At 45.4% G+C, this 14421-nt stretch overlaps 1 protein-coding gene across 1 annotated transcript; it reads right to left on the bottom strand.

The window, feature by feature from the left end:
- Nucleotides 1-313: 313 nt before the first annotated feature.
- On the bottom strand, nt 314-2537 carry LOC148787975 (uncharacterized). Its single transcript, XM_088880838.1, has one exon. The coding sequence runs from the start codon at nt 2281-2283 to the stop codon at nt 445-447; it is 1839 nt and encodes a 612-aa protein (XP_088736964.1). The 5' UTR covers nt 2284-2537; the 3' UTR covers nt 314-444.
- Between the last annotated feature and the right edge of the window lie 11884 nt (nt 2538-14421).

Below are 14421 nucleotides of genomic sequence, written 5' to 3'. Positions count from 1 at the left end.
GCGTCAGAACGGTTCTCGGGACACGCGCACCATGGCTGTGATCTCCGGTCAGAGGCGCATCGAAAAATGGTGAGCGTGTGCTGGTACGCGCCGGATAATTTTTCCGACGCCGGCCGACGGCGGCGCGGCGGCGGTGCTGGCTGCGGGCAGTCTGCTGGTGGTGGTGGCTTGGCTGAATAATCAATGGTATGGTGGTGATAGGTGGTGGAATTTTTGGTTTAGGGTTTAGGGTTTGGGGTTTGGGGTTTGGGGTTTGGGTTTAGGGTTTAGGGTTTAGGGTTTAGGGTTTTTTTTTTTTTTTTAAATTAAACACCCGAAGGTGGGGGAAGCTTTTCGGGGTCCCCATCCCTTCTTCATAGAAAATAAAGCAAAGTCAGCATTACAATATAAAATCAACAAAAACATAAAAGTAGGAGTACTACTCCTTTACATAAAAATAGGACATCAACCATTTTGTTTCTTCCACTTTTCCTTGATTCGGTCTGTCTTTATTCTTGGACCGCAGGAAGTACTCCTCTGTTTCATAACTCGGATTTTCTCCTCCGTGTTCCTGACTAGGTACTCCGGTATCTCGTCTACGCAAAATTGATTCCTAGGCAGTCTGGCCGGAGAGGCCAGTTCCTGTAGCAGCTGCTCTGCCGAATATGCCGGGTTGCAATTGGTCAAGCAAGGTGGATCGCAGATTTTCAAAGACGTGGCATCAATAACCAAAGTCTCCCCCTTATCTGAATCCTCTTGCAAAAGCATGGTTGCATTTCCAACTTGTATCCAATTTCCTTCAGCCATTTTATTTGCCGAATTCTCCTCACCCATACTTCCATCATCGCCGGTAGTGTTAGCGACATTCACTGACACAATGTTATCATTAGAGGGATTAGAAGGGTACCTGCTTGATTCACCTCTCTCAAATGCTTTGGTTGTCTCAGTCCCATCCTGTTCCTTTGTTACTGCTTTGCCCCGTCCAACCTCTTCAGCAACCTTCTTTCCTTTCATTTCCCGATTTCTCGGCTTCCGGGGGGGTGGTTTAGGAGCATCGCCTTCTGTATAGCAGTCTGAGTCTCGATGCCCAACATGTTTGCACAACGAGCAGTAGTGTGGGATATCCTCGTACTCAATACGCTGCACGATAGTGGCCCCACAAATCTGGATCTGAAAGTCTTCAAGGCGCGGTTTGAGAAGATCCAATTCAATGCATGCCCTTGCCTTGGAGAGCTTGGACTGATTGAGTGTCGCATCGTCAATCTGCAGAGGAGTTCCAATCATGCTCGCCATCGTGAATAGAACTTCCTTGCGGAACAGATGTGCTGGTAGCTCTGGAAAACTAACCCACACCGGTACAATTGAGGACTCCTTAGACGGTGTGAAAGTAGGAGTCCACTTGAAGACGCGCATTGGGTACCCCTGGATATACCAAATACGCCGCAGCCACAGGCGAGTATAATCTGCTTCACAGGATAGGAAAATTAAGACATGCCTGTTGTTCAGCATACTAACCGTGAATTTATTTTTGATGCCAGTTCCCGCAATCAGTTTGTGCAGCATGCTGTACGAAGGTGCTCCATGCGAAAATTTTCCTACAAGTGCAAATCTGAATGGAGCTGCGAGTACTTCGGTCTCGGCATCTGAAAACAGCAATGTTGGACCTTTGTCGCCAGCCAAAATTGTACCGATAGCGGGAGGTGGCGAGTCTGCAAAAAAATATTTGTGGGGCGCTGTATTTGCAGTTTTCGAGGCCCGAGATGGTGCCACAACTTCAGCGAACGTTTTCCTCGGAAGGTTCGGCGTCGGAATCGAGGGAGGCGGCTGCTGAAGCTGGTCGGTTGACTGAGTTGACCCGGTCAACACGGTCAAAGGGGGGAGAGTTGACCGAGTCAACTCAGTCAACATTGACTGTTGACCGTCAATGGCTGCCGGAGGAGGCGACACCGGCGTTGCTCCGATGGCTGAAACAGAGCGGATGGTCTGATGCCCCATGACGAGGCGAGGTGAACGGTGGTGGTCCGCTGGCGAACGGAGGCGTGACAGAGGCGCAACGGTGGTCGGAAGGGCGGCGACGGCGGAAATAGGAGAAATGCAAGATCTTCTCGTACCGGTGATGAAATTCAACGAGATAGGTCTCAAAAGATTCGCCGTGAGAAGAGGAAGCGGACGGTGGTGGTCCGCGACCGTGGGTTGGCTCACCGACGGCGAATCGACGGAAAAATGTGAAAGTGATCTTGAACCTAGCCCATCGTCTACAGTGGACGATTCTTGCAATTGCTTGAGGGGAAAGCTTCTAGGCATCAAGGCGAGTCGATCGGTGTATGGAACGGCCGGCAACTCGCCAGAAATCGGCCGAATTTCTAGAGAGAAGGAGACGGCGAAATTGGGGCGATTTGGGCGCGATTCAGGCGACTTTGAAGGGCGCGTACGGCAGCGTCCGGCGGCCGTTCAGCGCGAAATTGGCATGGCTGTGACGGTCTTCGAAAGACGCATCCGGTGGTGGTGCGCGTGTGACGCTACGCGCCGAATGAAATTTCCGGCGACCGGCCGGCGGCGGCGACGCCGCGGTGGAGGAGGAGGTGGGCTGTCTGTTGGTGGTGGTGGTGAGACTAAAAGAGTGGTGGTTTGGTGGTGGTTGGTGGTGGAAGGTTTAGTGTGTTAAATCTCACACACTTTTAGTGAGAAGTTAAGAGAATTTGCCAAGTGAAGAATGGTTTGGTTTAGGGTTTAGGGTTTAGGGTTTAAGGGTTTAGGGTTTTAGGGTTTGGGGTTTGGGGTTCGGGGTTCGGGGTTCGGGGTTCGGGGTTTTGGGTTTTGGGTTTTGGGTTTGGGGTTTGGGGTTTGGGGTTTGGGGTTTGGGGTTTGGGGTTTGGGGTTTAGGGGTTAGGGGTTAGGGGTTAGGGGTTAGGGGTTAGGGGTTTTGGGGTTTTGGGGTTTTGGGTTTGGGGTTTGGGGTTTGGGGTTTGGGGTTTGGGGTTTAGGGGTTTAGGGGTTTAGGGGTTGAGGGGTTGAGGGGTTGAGGGTTGAGGGTTGAGGGTTCAGGGTTCAGGGTTCAGGGTTCGGGGGTTCGGGGGTTCGGGGGTTTAGGGTTTAGGGTTTAGGGTTTAGGGTTTAGGGTTTAGGGTTTAGGGTTTAGGGTTTAGGGTTCAGGGTTCAGGGTTCAGGGTTCAGGGTTCAGGGTTCAGGGTTCAGGGTTCAGGGTTCAGGGTTCAGGGTTCAGGGTTCAGGGTTCAGGGTTCAGGGTTCAGGGTTCAGGGTTCAGGGTTCAGGGTTCAGGGTTCAGGGTTCAGGGTTCAGGGTTCAGGGTTCAGGGTTCAGGGTTCAGGGTTCAGGGTTCAGGGTTCAGGGTTCAGGGTTCAGGGTTCAGGGTTCAGGGTTCAGGGTTCAGGGTTCAGGGTTCAGGGTTCAGGGTTCAGGGTTCAGGGTTCAGGGTTCAGGGTTCAGGGTTCAGGGTTCAGGGTTCAGGGTTCAGGGTTCAGGGTTCAGGGTTCAGGGTTCAGGGTTCAGGGTTCAGGGTTCAGGGTTCAGGGTTCAGGGTTCAGGGTTCAGGGTTCAGGGTTCAGGGTTCAGGGTTCAGGGTTCAGGGTTCAGGGTTCAGGGTTCAGGGTTCAGGGTTCAGGGTTCAGGGTTCAGGGTTCAGGGTTCAGGGTTCAGGGTTCAGGGTTCAGGGTTCAGGGTTCAGGGTTCAGGGTTCAGGGTTCAGGGTTCAGGGTTCAGGGTTCAGGGTTCAGGGTTCAGGGTTCAGGGTTCAGGGTTCAGGGTTCAGGGTTCAGGGTTCAGGGTTCAGGGTTCAGGGTTCAGGGTTCAGGGTTCAGGGTTCAGGGTTCAGGGTTCAGGGTTCAGGGTTCAGGGTTTAGGGTTTAGGGTTTAGGGTTTAGGGTTTAGGGTTTAGGGTTTAGGGTTTAGGGTTTAGGGTTTAGGGTTTAGGGTTTAGGGTTTAGGGTTTAGGGTTTAGGGTTTAGGGTTTAGGGTTTAGGGTTTAGGGTTTAGGGTTTAGGGTTTAGGGTTTAGGGTTTAGGGTTTAGGGTTTAGGGTTTAGGGTTTAGGGTTTAGGGTTTAGGGTTTAGGGTTTAGGGTTTAGGGTTTAGGGTTTAGGGTTTAGGGTTTAGGGTTTAGGGTTTAGGGTTTAGGGTTTAGGGTTTAGGGTTTAGGGTTTAGGGTTTAGGGTTTAGGGTTTAGGGTTTAGGGTTTAGGGTTTAGGGTTTAGGGTTTAGGGTTTAGGGTTTAGGGTTTAGGGTTTAGGGTTTAGGGTTTAGGGTTTAGGGTTTAGGGTTTAGGGTTTAGGGTTTAGGGTTTAGGGTTTAGGGTTTAGGGTTTAGGGTTTAGGGTTTAGGGTTTAGGGTTTAGGGTTTAGGGTTTAGGGTTTAGGGTTTAGGGTTTAGGGTTTAGGGTTTAGGGTTTAGGGTTTAGGGTTTAGGGTTTAGGGTTTAGGGTTTAGGGTTTAGGGTTTAGGGTTTAGGGTTTAGGGTTTAGGGTTTAGGGTTTAGGGTTTAGGGTTTAGGGTTTAGGGTTTAGGGTTTAGGGTTTAGGGTTTAGGGTTTAGGGTTTAGGGTTTAGGGTTTAGGGTTTAGGGTTTAGGGTTTAGGGTTTAGGGTTTAGGGTTTAGGGTTTAGGGTTTAGGGTTTAGGGTTTAGGGTTTAGGGTTTAGGGTTTAGGGTTTAGGGTTTAGGGTTTAGGGTTTAGGGTTTAGGGTTTAGGGTTTAGGGTTTAGGGTTTAGGGTTTAGGGTTTAGGGTTTAGGGTTTAGGGTTTAGGGTTTAGGGTTTAGGGTTTAGGGTTTAGGGTTTAGGGTTTAGGGTTTAGGGTTTAGGGTTTAGGGTTTAGGGTTTAGGGTTTAGGGTTTAGGGTTTAGGGTTTAGGGTTTAGGGTTTAGGGTTTAGGGTTTAGGGTTTAGGGTTTAGGGTTTAGGGTTTAGGGTTTAGGGTTTAGGGTTTAGGGTTTAGGGTTTAGGGTTTAGGGTTTAGGGTTTAGGGTTTAGGGTTTAGGGTTTAGGGTTTAGGGTTTAGGGTTTAGGGTTTAGGGTTTAGGGTTTAGGGTTTAGGGTTTAGGGTTTAGGGTTTAGGGTTTAGGGTTTAGGGTTTAGGGTTTAGGGTTTAGGGTTTAGGGTTTAGGGTTTAGGGTTTAGGGTTTAGGGTTTAGGGTTTAGGGTTTAGGGTTTAGGGTTTAGGGTTTAGGGTTTAGGGTTTAGGGTTTAGGGTTTAGGGTTTAGGGTTTAGGGTTTAGGGTTTAGGGTTTAGGGTTTAGGGTTTAGGGTTTAGGGTTTAGGGTTTAGGGTTTAGGGTTTAGGGTTTAGGGTTTAGGGTTTAGGGTTTAGGGTTTAGGGTTTAGGGTTTAGGGTTTAGGGTTTAGGGTTTAGGGTTTAGGGTTTAGGGTTTAGGGTTTAGGGTTTAGGGTTTAGGGTTTAGGGTTTAGGGTTTAGGGTTTAGGGTTTAGGGTTTAGGGTTTAGGGTTTAGGGTTTAGGGTTTAGGGTTTAGGGTTTAGGGTTTAGGGTTTAGGGTTTAGGGTTTAGGGTTTAGGGTTTAGGGTTTAGGGTTTAGGGTTTAGGGTTTAGGGTTTAGGGTTTAGGGTTTAGGGTTTAGGGTTTAGGGTTTAGGGTTTAGGGTTTAGGGTTTAGGGTTTAGGGTTTAGGGTTTAGGGTTTAGGGTTTAGGGTTTAGGGTTTAGGGTTTAGGGTTTAGGGTTTAGGGTTTAGGGTTTAGGGTTTAGGGTTTAGGGTTTAGGGTTTAGGGTTTAGGGTTTAGGGTTTAGGGTTTAGGGTTTAGGGTTTAGGGTTTAGGGTTTAGGGTTTAGGGTTTAGGGTTTAGGGTTTAGGGTTTAGGGTTTAGGGTTTAGGGTTTAGGGTTTAGGGTTTAGGGTTTAGGGTTTAGGGTTTAGGGTTTAGGGTTTAGGGTTTAGGGTTTAGGGTTTAGGGTTTAGGGTTTAGGGTTTAGGGTTTAGGGTTTAGGGTTTAGGGTTTAGGGTTTAGGGTTTAGGGTTTAGGGTTTAGGGTTTAGGGTTTAGGGTTTAGGGTTTAGGGTTTAGGGTTTAGGGTTTAGGGTTTAGGGTTTAGGGTTTAGGGTTTAGGGTTTAGGGTTTAGGGTTTAGGGTTTAGGGTTTAGGGTTTAGGGTTTAGGGTTTAGGGTTTAGGGTTTAGGGTTTAGGGTTTAGGGTTTAGGGTTTAGGGTTTAGGGTTTAGGGTTTAGGGTTTAGGGTTTAGGGTTTAGGGTTTAGGGTTTAGGGTTTAGGGTTTAGGGTTTAGGGTTTAGGGTTTAGGGTTTAGGGTTTAGGGTTTAGGGTTTAGGGTTTAGGGTTTAGGGTTTAGGGTTTAGGGTTTAGGGTTTAGGGTTTAGGGTTTAGGGTTTAGGGTTTAGGGTTTAGGGTTTAGGGTTTAGGGTTTAGGGTTTAGGGTTTAGGGTTTAGGGTTTAGGGTTTAGGGTTTAGGGTTTAGGGTTTAGGGTTTAGGGTTTAGGGTTTAGGGTTTAGGGTTTAGGGTTTAGGGTTTAGGGTTTAGGGTTTAGGGTTTAGGGTTTAGGGTTTAGGGTTTAGGGTTTAGGGTTTAGGGTTTAGGGTTTAGGGTTTAGGGTTTAGGGTTTAGGGTTTAGGGTTTAGGGTTTAGGGTTTAGGGTTTAGGGTTTAGGGTTTAGGGTTTAGGGTTTAGGGTTTAGGGTTTAGGGTTTAGGGTTTAGGGTTTAGGGTTTAGGGTTTAGGGTTTAGGGTTTAGGGTTTAGGGTTTAGGGTTTAGGGTTTAGGGTTTAGGGTTTAGGGTTTAGGGTTTAGGGTTTAGGGTTTAGGGTTTAGGGTTTAGGGTTTAGGGTTTAGGGTTTAGGGTTTAGGGTTTAGGGTTTAGGGTTTAGGGTTTAGGGTTTAGGGTTTAGGGTTTAGGGTTTAGGGTTTAGGGTTTAGGGTTTAGGGTTTAGGGTTTAGGGTTTAGGGTTTAGGGTTTAGGGTTTAGGGTTTAGGGTTTAGGGTTTAGGGTTTAGGGTTTAGGGTTTAGGGTTTAGGGTTTAGGGTTTAGGGTTTAGGGTTTAGGGTTTAGGGTTTAGGGTTTAGGGTTTAGGGTTTAGGGTTTAGGGTTTAGGGTTTAGGGTTTAGGGTTTAGGGTTTAGGGTTTAGGGTTTAGGGTTTAGGGTTTAGGGTTTAGGGTTTAGGGTTTAGGGTTTAGGGTTTAGGGTTTAGGGTTTAGGGTTTAGGGTTTAGGGTTTAGGGTTTAGGGTTTAGGGTTTAGGGTTTAGGGTTTAGGGTTTAGGGTTTAGGGTTTAGGGTTTAGGGTTTAGGGTTTAGGGTTTAGGGTTTAGGGTTTAGGGTTTAGGGTTTAGGGTTTAGGGTTTAGGGTTTAGGGTTTAGGGTTTAGGGTTTAGGGTTTAGGGTTTAGGGTTTAGGGTTTAGGGTTTAGGGTTTAGGGTTTAGGGTTTAGGGTTTAGGGTTTAGGGTTTAGGGTTTAGGGTTTAGGGTTTAGGGTTTAGGGTTTAGGGTTTAGGGTTTAGGGTTTAGGGTTTAGGGTTTAGGGTTTAGGGTTTAGGGTTTAGGGTTTAGGGTTTAGGGTTTAGGGTTTAGGGTTTAGGGTTTAGGGTTTAGGGTTTAGGGTTTAGGGTTTAGGGTTTAGGGTTTAGGGTTTAGGGTTTAGGGTTTAGGGTTTAGGGTTTAGGGTTTAGGGTTTAGGGTTTAGGGTTTAGGGTTTAGGGTTTAGGGTTTAGGGTTTAGGGTTTAGGGTTTAGGGTTTAGGGTTTAGGGTTTAGGGTTTAGGGTTTAGGGTTTAGGGTTTAGGGTTTAGGGTTTAGGGTTTAGGGTTTAGGGTTTAGGGTTTAGGGTTTAGGGTTTAGGGTTTAGGGTTTAGGGTTTAGGGTTTAGGGTTTAGGGTTTAGGGTTTAGGGTTTAGGGTTTAGGGTTTAGGGTTTAGGGTTTAGGGTTTAGGGTTTAGGGTTTAGGGTTTAGGGTTTAGGGTTTAGGGTTTAGGGTTTAGGGTTTAGGGTTTAGGGTTTAGGGTTTAGGGTTTAGGGTTTAGGGTTTAGGGTTTAGGGTTTAGGGTTTAGGGTTTAGGGTTTAGGGTTTAGGGTTTAGGGTTTAGGGTTTAGGGTTTAGGGTTTAGGGTTTAGGGTTTAGGGTTTAGGGTTTAGGGTTTAGGGTTTAGGGTTTAGGGTTTAGGGTTTAGGGTTTAGGGTTTAGGGTTTAGGGTTTAGGGTTTAGGGTTTAGGGTTTAGGGTTTAGGGTTTAGGGTTTAGGGTTTAGGGTTTAGGGTTTAGGGTTTAGGGTTTAGGGTTTAGGGTTTAGGGTTTAGGGTTTAGGGTTTAGGGTTTAGGGTTTAGGGTTTAGGGTTTAGGGTTTAGGGTTTAGGGTTTAGGGTTTAGGGTTTAGGGTTTAGGGTTTAGGGTTTAGGGTTTAGGGTTTAGGGTTTAGGGTTTAGGGTTTAGGGTTTAGGGTTTAGGGTTTAGGGTTTAGGGTTTAGGGTTTAGGGTTTAGGGTTTAGGGTTTAGGGTTTAGGGTTTAGGGTTTAGGGTTTAGGGTTTAGGGTTTAGGGTTTAGGGTTTAGGGTTTAGGGTTTAGGGTTTAGGGTTTAGGGTTTAGGGTTTAGGGTTTAGGGTTTAGGGTTTAGGGTTTAGGGTTTAGGGTTTAGGGTTTAGGGTTTAGGGTTTAGGGTTTAGGGTTTAGGGTTTAGGGTTTAGGGTTTAGGGTTTAGGGTTTAGGGTTTAGGGTTTAGGGTTTAGGGTTTAGGGTTTAGGGTTTAGGGTTTAGGGTTTAGGGTTTAGGGTTTAGGGTTTAGGGTTTAGGGTTTAGGGTTTAGGGTTTAGGGTTTAGGGTTTAGGGTTTAGGGTTTAGGGTTTAGGGTTTAGGGTTTAGGGTTTAGGGTTTAGGGTTTAGGGTTTAGGGTTTAGGGTTTAGGGTTTAGGGTTTAGGGTTTAGGGTTTAGGGTTTAGGGTTTAGGGTTTAGGGTTTAGGGTTTAGGGTTTAGGGTTTAGGGTTTAGGGTTTAGGGTTTAGGGTTTAGGGTTTAGGGTTTAGGGTTTAGGGTTTAGGGTTTAGGGTTTAGGGTTTAGGGTTTAGGGTTTAGGGTTTAGGGTTTAGGGTTTAGGGTTTAGGGTTTAGGGTTTAGGGTTTAGGGTTTAGGGTTTAGGGTTTAGGGTTTAGGGTTTAGGGTTTAGGGTTTAGGGTTTAGGGTTTAGGGTTTAGGGTTTAGGGTTTAGGGTTTAGGGTTTAGGGTTTAGGGTTTAGGGTTTAGGGTTTAGGGTTTAGGGTTTAGGGTTTAGGGTTTAGGGTTTAGGGTTTAGGGTTTAGGGTTTAGGGTTTAGGGTTTAGGGTTTAGGGTTTAGGGTTTAGGGTTTAGGGTTTAGGGTTTAGGGTTTAGGGTTTAGGGTTTAGGGTTTAGGGTTTAGGGTTTAGGGTTTAGGGTTTAGGGTTTAGGGTTTAGGGTTTAGGGTTTAGGGTTTAGGGTTTAGGGTTTAGGGTTTAGGGTTTAGGGTTTAGGGTTTAGGGTTTAGGGTTTAGGGTTTAGGGTTTAGGGTTTAGGGTTTAGGGTTTAGGGTTTAGGGTTTAGGGTTTAGGGTTTAGGGTTTAGGGTTTAGGGTTTAGGGTTTAGGGTTTAGGGTTTAGGGTTTAGGGTTTAGGGTTTAGGGTTTAGGGTTTAGGGTTTAGGGTTTAGGGTTTAGGGTTTAGGGTTTAGGGTTTAGGGTTTAGGGTTTAGGGTTTAGGGTTTAGGGTTTAGGGTTTAGGGTTTAGGGTTTAGGGTTTAGGGTTTAGGGTTTAGGGTTTAGGGTTTAGGGTTTAGGGTTTAGGGTTTAGGGTTTAGGGTTTAGGGTTTAGGGTTTAGGGTTTAGGGTTTAGGGTTTAGGGTTTAGGGTTTAGGGTTTAGGGTTTAGGGTTTAGGGTTTAGGGTTTAGGGTTTAGGGTTTAGGGTTTAGGGTTTAGGGTTTAGGGTTTAGGGTTTAGGGTTTAGGGTTTAGGGTTTAGGGTTTAGGGTTTAGGGTTTAGGGTTTAGGGTTTAGGGTTTAGGGTTTAGGGTTTAGGGTTTAGGGTTTAGGGTTTAGGGTTTAGGGTTTAGGGTTTAGGGTTTAGGGTTTAGGGTTTAGGGTTTAGGGTTTAGGGTTTAGGGTTTAGGGTTTAGGGTTTAGGGTTTAGGGTTTAGGGTTTAGGGTTTAGGGTTTAGGGTTTAGGGTTTAGGGTTTAGGGTTTAGGGTTTAGGGTTTAGGGTTTAGGGTTTAGGGTTTAGGGTTTAGGGTTTAGGGTTTAGGGTTTAGGGTTTAGGGTTTAGGGTTTAGGGTTTAGGGTTTAGGGTTTAGGGTTTAGGGTTTAGGGTTTAGGGTTTAGGGTTTAGGGTTTAGGGTTTAGGGTTTAGGGTTTAGGGTTTAGGGTTTAGGGTTTAGGGTTTAGGGTTTAGGGTTTAGGGTTTAGGGTTTAGGGTTTAGGGTTTAGGGTTTAGGGTTTAGGGTTTAGGGTTTAGGGTTTAGGGTTTAGGGTTTAGGGTTTAGGGTTTAGGGTTTAGGGTTTAGGGTTTAGGGTTTAGGGTTTAGGGTTTAGGGTTTAGGGTTTAGGGTTTAGGGTTTAGGGTTTAGGGTTTAGGGTTTAGGGTTTAGGGTTTAGGGTTTAGGGTTTAGGGTTTAGGGTTTAGGGTTTAGGGTTTAGGGTTTAGGGTTTAGGGTTTAGGGTTTAGGGTTTAGGGTTTAGGGTTTAGGGTTTAGGGTTTAGGGTTTAGGGTTTAGGGTTTAGGGTTTAGGGTTTAGGGTTTAGGGTTTAGGGTTTAGGGTTTAGGGTTTAGGGTTTAGGGTTTAGGGTTTAGGGTTTAGGGTTTAGGGTTTAGGGTTTAGGGTTTAGGGTTTAGGGTTTAGGGTTTAGGGTTTAGGGTTTAGGGTTTAGGGTTTAGGGTTTAGGGTTTAGGGTTTAGGGTTTAGGGTTTAGGGTTTAGGGTTTAGGGTTTAGGGTTTAGGGTTTAGGGTTTAGGGTTTAGGGTTTAGGGTTTAGGGTTTAGGGTTTAGGGTTTAGGGTTTAGGGTTTAGGGTTTAGGGTTTAGGGTTTAGGGTTTAGGGTTTAGGGTTTAGGGTTTAGGGTTTAGGGTTTAGGGTTTAGGGTTTAGGGTTTAGGGTTTAGGGTTTAGGGTTTAGGGTTTAGGGTTTAGGGTTTAGGGTTTAGGGTTTAGGGTTTAGGGTTTAGGGTTTAGGGTTTAGGGTTTAGGGTTTAGGGTTTAGGGTTTAGGGTTTAGGGTTTAGGGTTTAGGGTTTAGGGTTTAGGGTTTAGGGTTTAGGGTTTAGGGTTTAGGGTTTAGGGTTTAGGGTTTAGGGTTTAGGGTTTAGGGTTTAGGGTTTAGGGTTTAGGGTTTAGGGTTTAGGGTTTAGGGTTTAGGGTTTAGGGTTTAGGGTTTAGGGTTTAGGGTTTAGGGTTTAGGGTTTAGGGTTTAGGGTTTAGGGTTTAGGGTTTAGGGTTTAGGGTTTAGGGTTTAGGGTTTAGGGTTTAGGGTTTAGGGTTTAGGGTTTAGGGTTTAGGGTTTAGGGTTTAGGGTTTAGGGTTTAGGGTTTAGGGTTTAGGGTTTAGGGTTTAGGGTTTAGGGTTTAGGGTTTAGGGTTTAGGGTTTAGGGTTTAGGGTTTAGGGTTTAGGGTTTAGGGTTTAGGGTTTAGGGTTTAGGGTTTAGGGTTTAGGGTTTAGGGTTTAGGGTTTAGGGTTTAGGGTTTAGGGTTTAGGGTTTAGGGTTTAGGGTTTAGGGTTTAGGGTTTAGGGTTTAGGGTTTAGGGTTTAGGGTTTAGGGTTTAGGGTTTAGGGTTTAGGGTTTAGGGTTTAGGGTTTAGGGTTTAGGGTTTAGGGTTTAGGGTTTAGGGTTTAGGGTTTAGGGTTTAGGGTTTAGGGTTTAGGGTTTAGGGTTTAGGGTTTAGGGTTTAGGGTTTAGGGTTTAGGGTTTAGGGTTTAGGGTTTAGGGTTTAGGGTTTAGGGTTTAGGGTTTAGGGTTTAGGGTTTAGGGTTTAGGGTTTAGGGTTTAGGGTTTAGGGTTTAGGGTTTAGGGTTTAGGGTTTAGGGTTTAGGGTTTAGGGTTTAGGGTTTAGGGTTTAGGGTTTAGGGTTTAGGGTTTAGGGTTTAGGGTTTAGGGTTTAGGGTTTAGGGTTTAGGGTTTAGGGTTTAGGGTTTAGGGTTTAGGGTTTAGGGTTTAGGGTTTAGGGTTTAGGGTTTAGGGTTTAGGGTTTAGGGTTTAGGGTTTAGGGTTTAGGGTTTAGGGTTTAGGGTTTAGGGTTTAGGGTTTAGGGTTTAGGGTTTAGGGTTTAGGGTTTAGGGTTTAGGGTTTAGGGTTTAGGGTTTAGGGTTTAGGGTTTAGGGTTTAGGGTTTAGGGTTTAGGGTTTAGGGTTTAGGGTTTAGGGTTTAGGGTTTAGGGTTTAGGGTTTAGGGTTTAGGGTTTAGGGTTTAGGGTTTAGGGTTTAGGGTTTAGGGTTTAGGGTTTAGGGTTTAGGGTTTAGGGTTTAGGGTTTAGGGTTTAGGGTTTAGGGTTTAGGGTTTAGGGTTTAGGGTTTAGGGTTTAGGGTTTAGGGTTTAGGGTTTAGGGTTTAGGGTTTAGGGTTTAGGGTTTAGGGTTTAGGGTTTAGGGTTTAGGGTTTAGGGTTTAGGGTTTAGGGTTTAGGGTTTAGGGTTTAGGGTTTAGGGTTTAGGGTTTAGGGTTTAGGGTTTAGGGTTTAGGGTTTAGGGTTTAGGGTTTAGGGTTTAGGGTTTAGGGTTTAGGGTTTAGGGTTTAGGGTTTAGGGTTTAGGGTTTAGGGTTTAGGGTTTAGGGTTTAGGGTTTAGGGTTTAGGGTTTAGGGTTTAGGGTTTAGGGTTTAGGGTTTAGGGTTTAGGGTTTAGGGTTTAGGGTTTAGGGTTTAGGGTTTAGGGTTTAGGGTTTAGGGTTTAGGGTTTAGGGTTTAGGGTTTAGGGTTTAGGGTTTAGGGTTTAGGGTTTAGGGTTTAGGGTTTAGGGTTTAGGGTTTAGGGTTTAGGGTTTAGGGTTTAGGGTTTAGGGTTTAGGGTTTAGGGTTTAGGGTTTAGGGTTTAGGGTTTAGGGTTTAGGGTTTAGGGTTTAGGGTTTAGGGTTTAGGGTTTAGGGTTTAGGGTTTAGGGTTTAGGGTTTAGGGTTTAGGGTTTAGGGTTTAGGGTTTAGGGTTTAGGGTTTAGGGTTTAGGGTTTAGGGTTTAGGGTTTAGGGTTTAGGGTTTAGGGTTTAGGGTTTAGGGTTTAGGGTTTAGGGTTTAGGGTTTAGGGTTTAGGGTTTAGGGTTTAGGGTTTAGGGTTTAGGGTTTAGGGTTTAGGGTTTAGGGTTTAGGGTTTAGGGTTTAGGGTTTAGGGTTTAGGGTTTAGGGTTTAGGGTTTAGGGTTTAGGGTTTAGGGTTTAGGGTTTAGGGTTTAGGGTTTAGGGTTTAGGGTTTAGGGTTTAGGGTTTAGGGTTTAGGGTTTAGGGTTTAGGGTTTAGGGTTTAGGGTTTAGGGTTTAGGGTTTAGGGTTTAGGGTTTAGGGTTTAGGGTTTAGGGTTTAGGGTTTAGGGTTTAGGGTTTAGGGTTTAGGGTTTAGGGTTTAGGGTTTAGGGTTTAGGGTTTAGGGTTTAGGGTTTAGGGTTTAGGGTTTAGGGTTTAGGGTTTAGGGTTTAGGGTTTAGGGTTTAGGGTTTAGGGTTTAGGGTTTAGGGTTTAGGGTTTAGGGTTTAGGGTTTAGGGTTTAGGGTTTAGGGTTTAGGGTTTAGGGTTTAGGGTTTAGGGTTTAGGGTTTAGGGTTTAGGGTTTAGGGTTTAGGGTTTAGGGTTTAGGGTTTAGGGTTTAGGGTTTAGGGTTTAGGGTTTAGGGTTTAGGGTTTAGGGTTTAGGGTTTAGGGTTTAGGGTTTAGGGTTTAGGGTTTAGGGTTTAGGGTTTAGGGTTTAGGGTTTAGGGTTTAGGGTTTAGGGTTTAGGGTTTAGGGTTTAGGGTTTAGGGTTTAGGGTTTAGGGTTTAGGGTTTAGGGTTTAGGGTTTAGGGTTTAGGGTTTAGGGTTTAGGGTTTAGGGTTTAGGGTTTAGGGTTTAGGGTTTAGGGTTTAGGGTTTAGGGTTTAGGGTTTAGGGTTTAGGGTTTAGGGTTTAGGGTTTAGGGTTTAGGGTTTAGGGTTTAGGGTTTAGGGTTTAGGGTTTAGGGTTTAGGGTTTAGGGTTTAGGGTTTAGGGTTTAGGGTTTAGGGTTTAGGGTTTAGGGTTTAGGGTTTAGGGTTTAGGGTTTAGGGTTTAGGGTTTAGGGTTTAGGGTTTAGGGTTTAGGGTTTAGGGTTTAGGGTTTAGGGTTTAGGGTTTAGGGTTTAGGGTTTAGGGTTTAGGGTTGAGGGTTTAGGGTTTAGGGTTTAGGGTTTAGGGTTTAGGGTTTAGGGTTTAGGGTTTAGGGTTTAGGGTTTAGGGTTTAGGGTTTAGGGTTTAGGGTTTAGGGTTTAGGGTTTAGGGTTTAGGGTTTAGGGTTTAGGGTTTAGGGTTTAGGGTTTAGGGTTTAGGGTTTAGGGTTTAGGGTTTAGGGTTT

The sequence above is a fragment of the Sesamum indicum genome, linkage group LG5, assembly GCF_026168435.1.
Source record: "Sesamum indicum cultivar Baizhima isolate 11 linkage group LG5, ASM2616843v1, whole genome shotgun sequence".
NCBI lineage: Eukaryota > Viridiplantae > Streptophyta > Magnoliopsida > Lamiales > Pedaliaceae > Sesamum > Sesamum indicum.
Note: the sequence above shows the minus strand (reverse complement) of the source record. Positions and strands in the feature narration are given on the sequence as shown.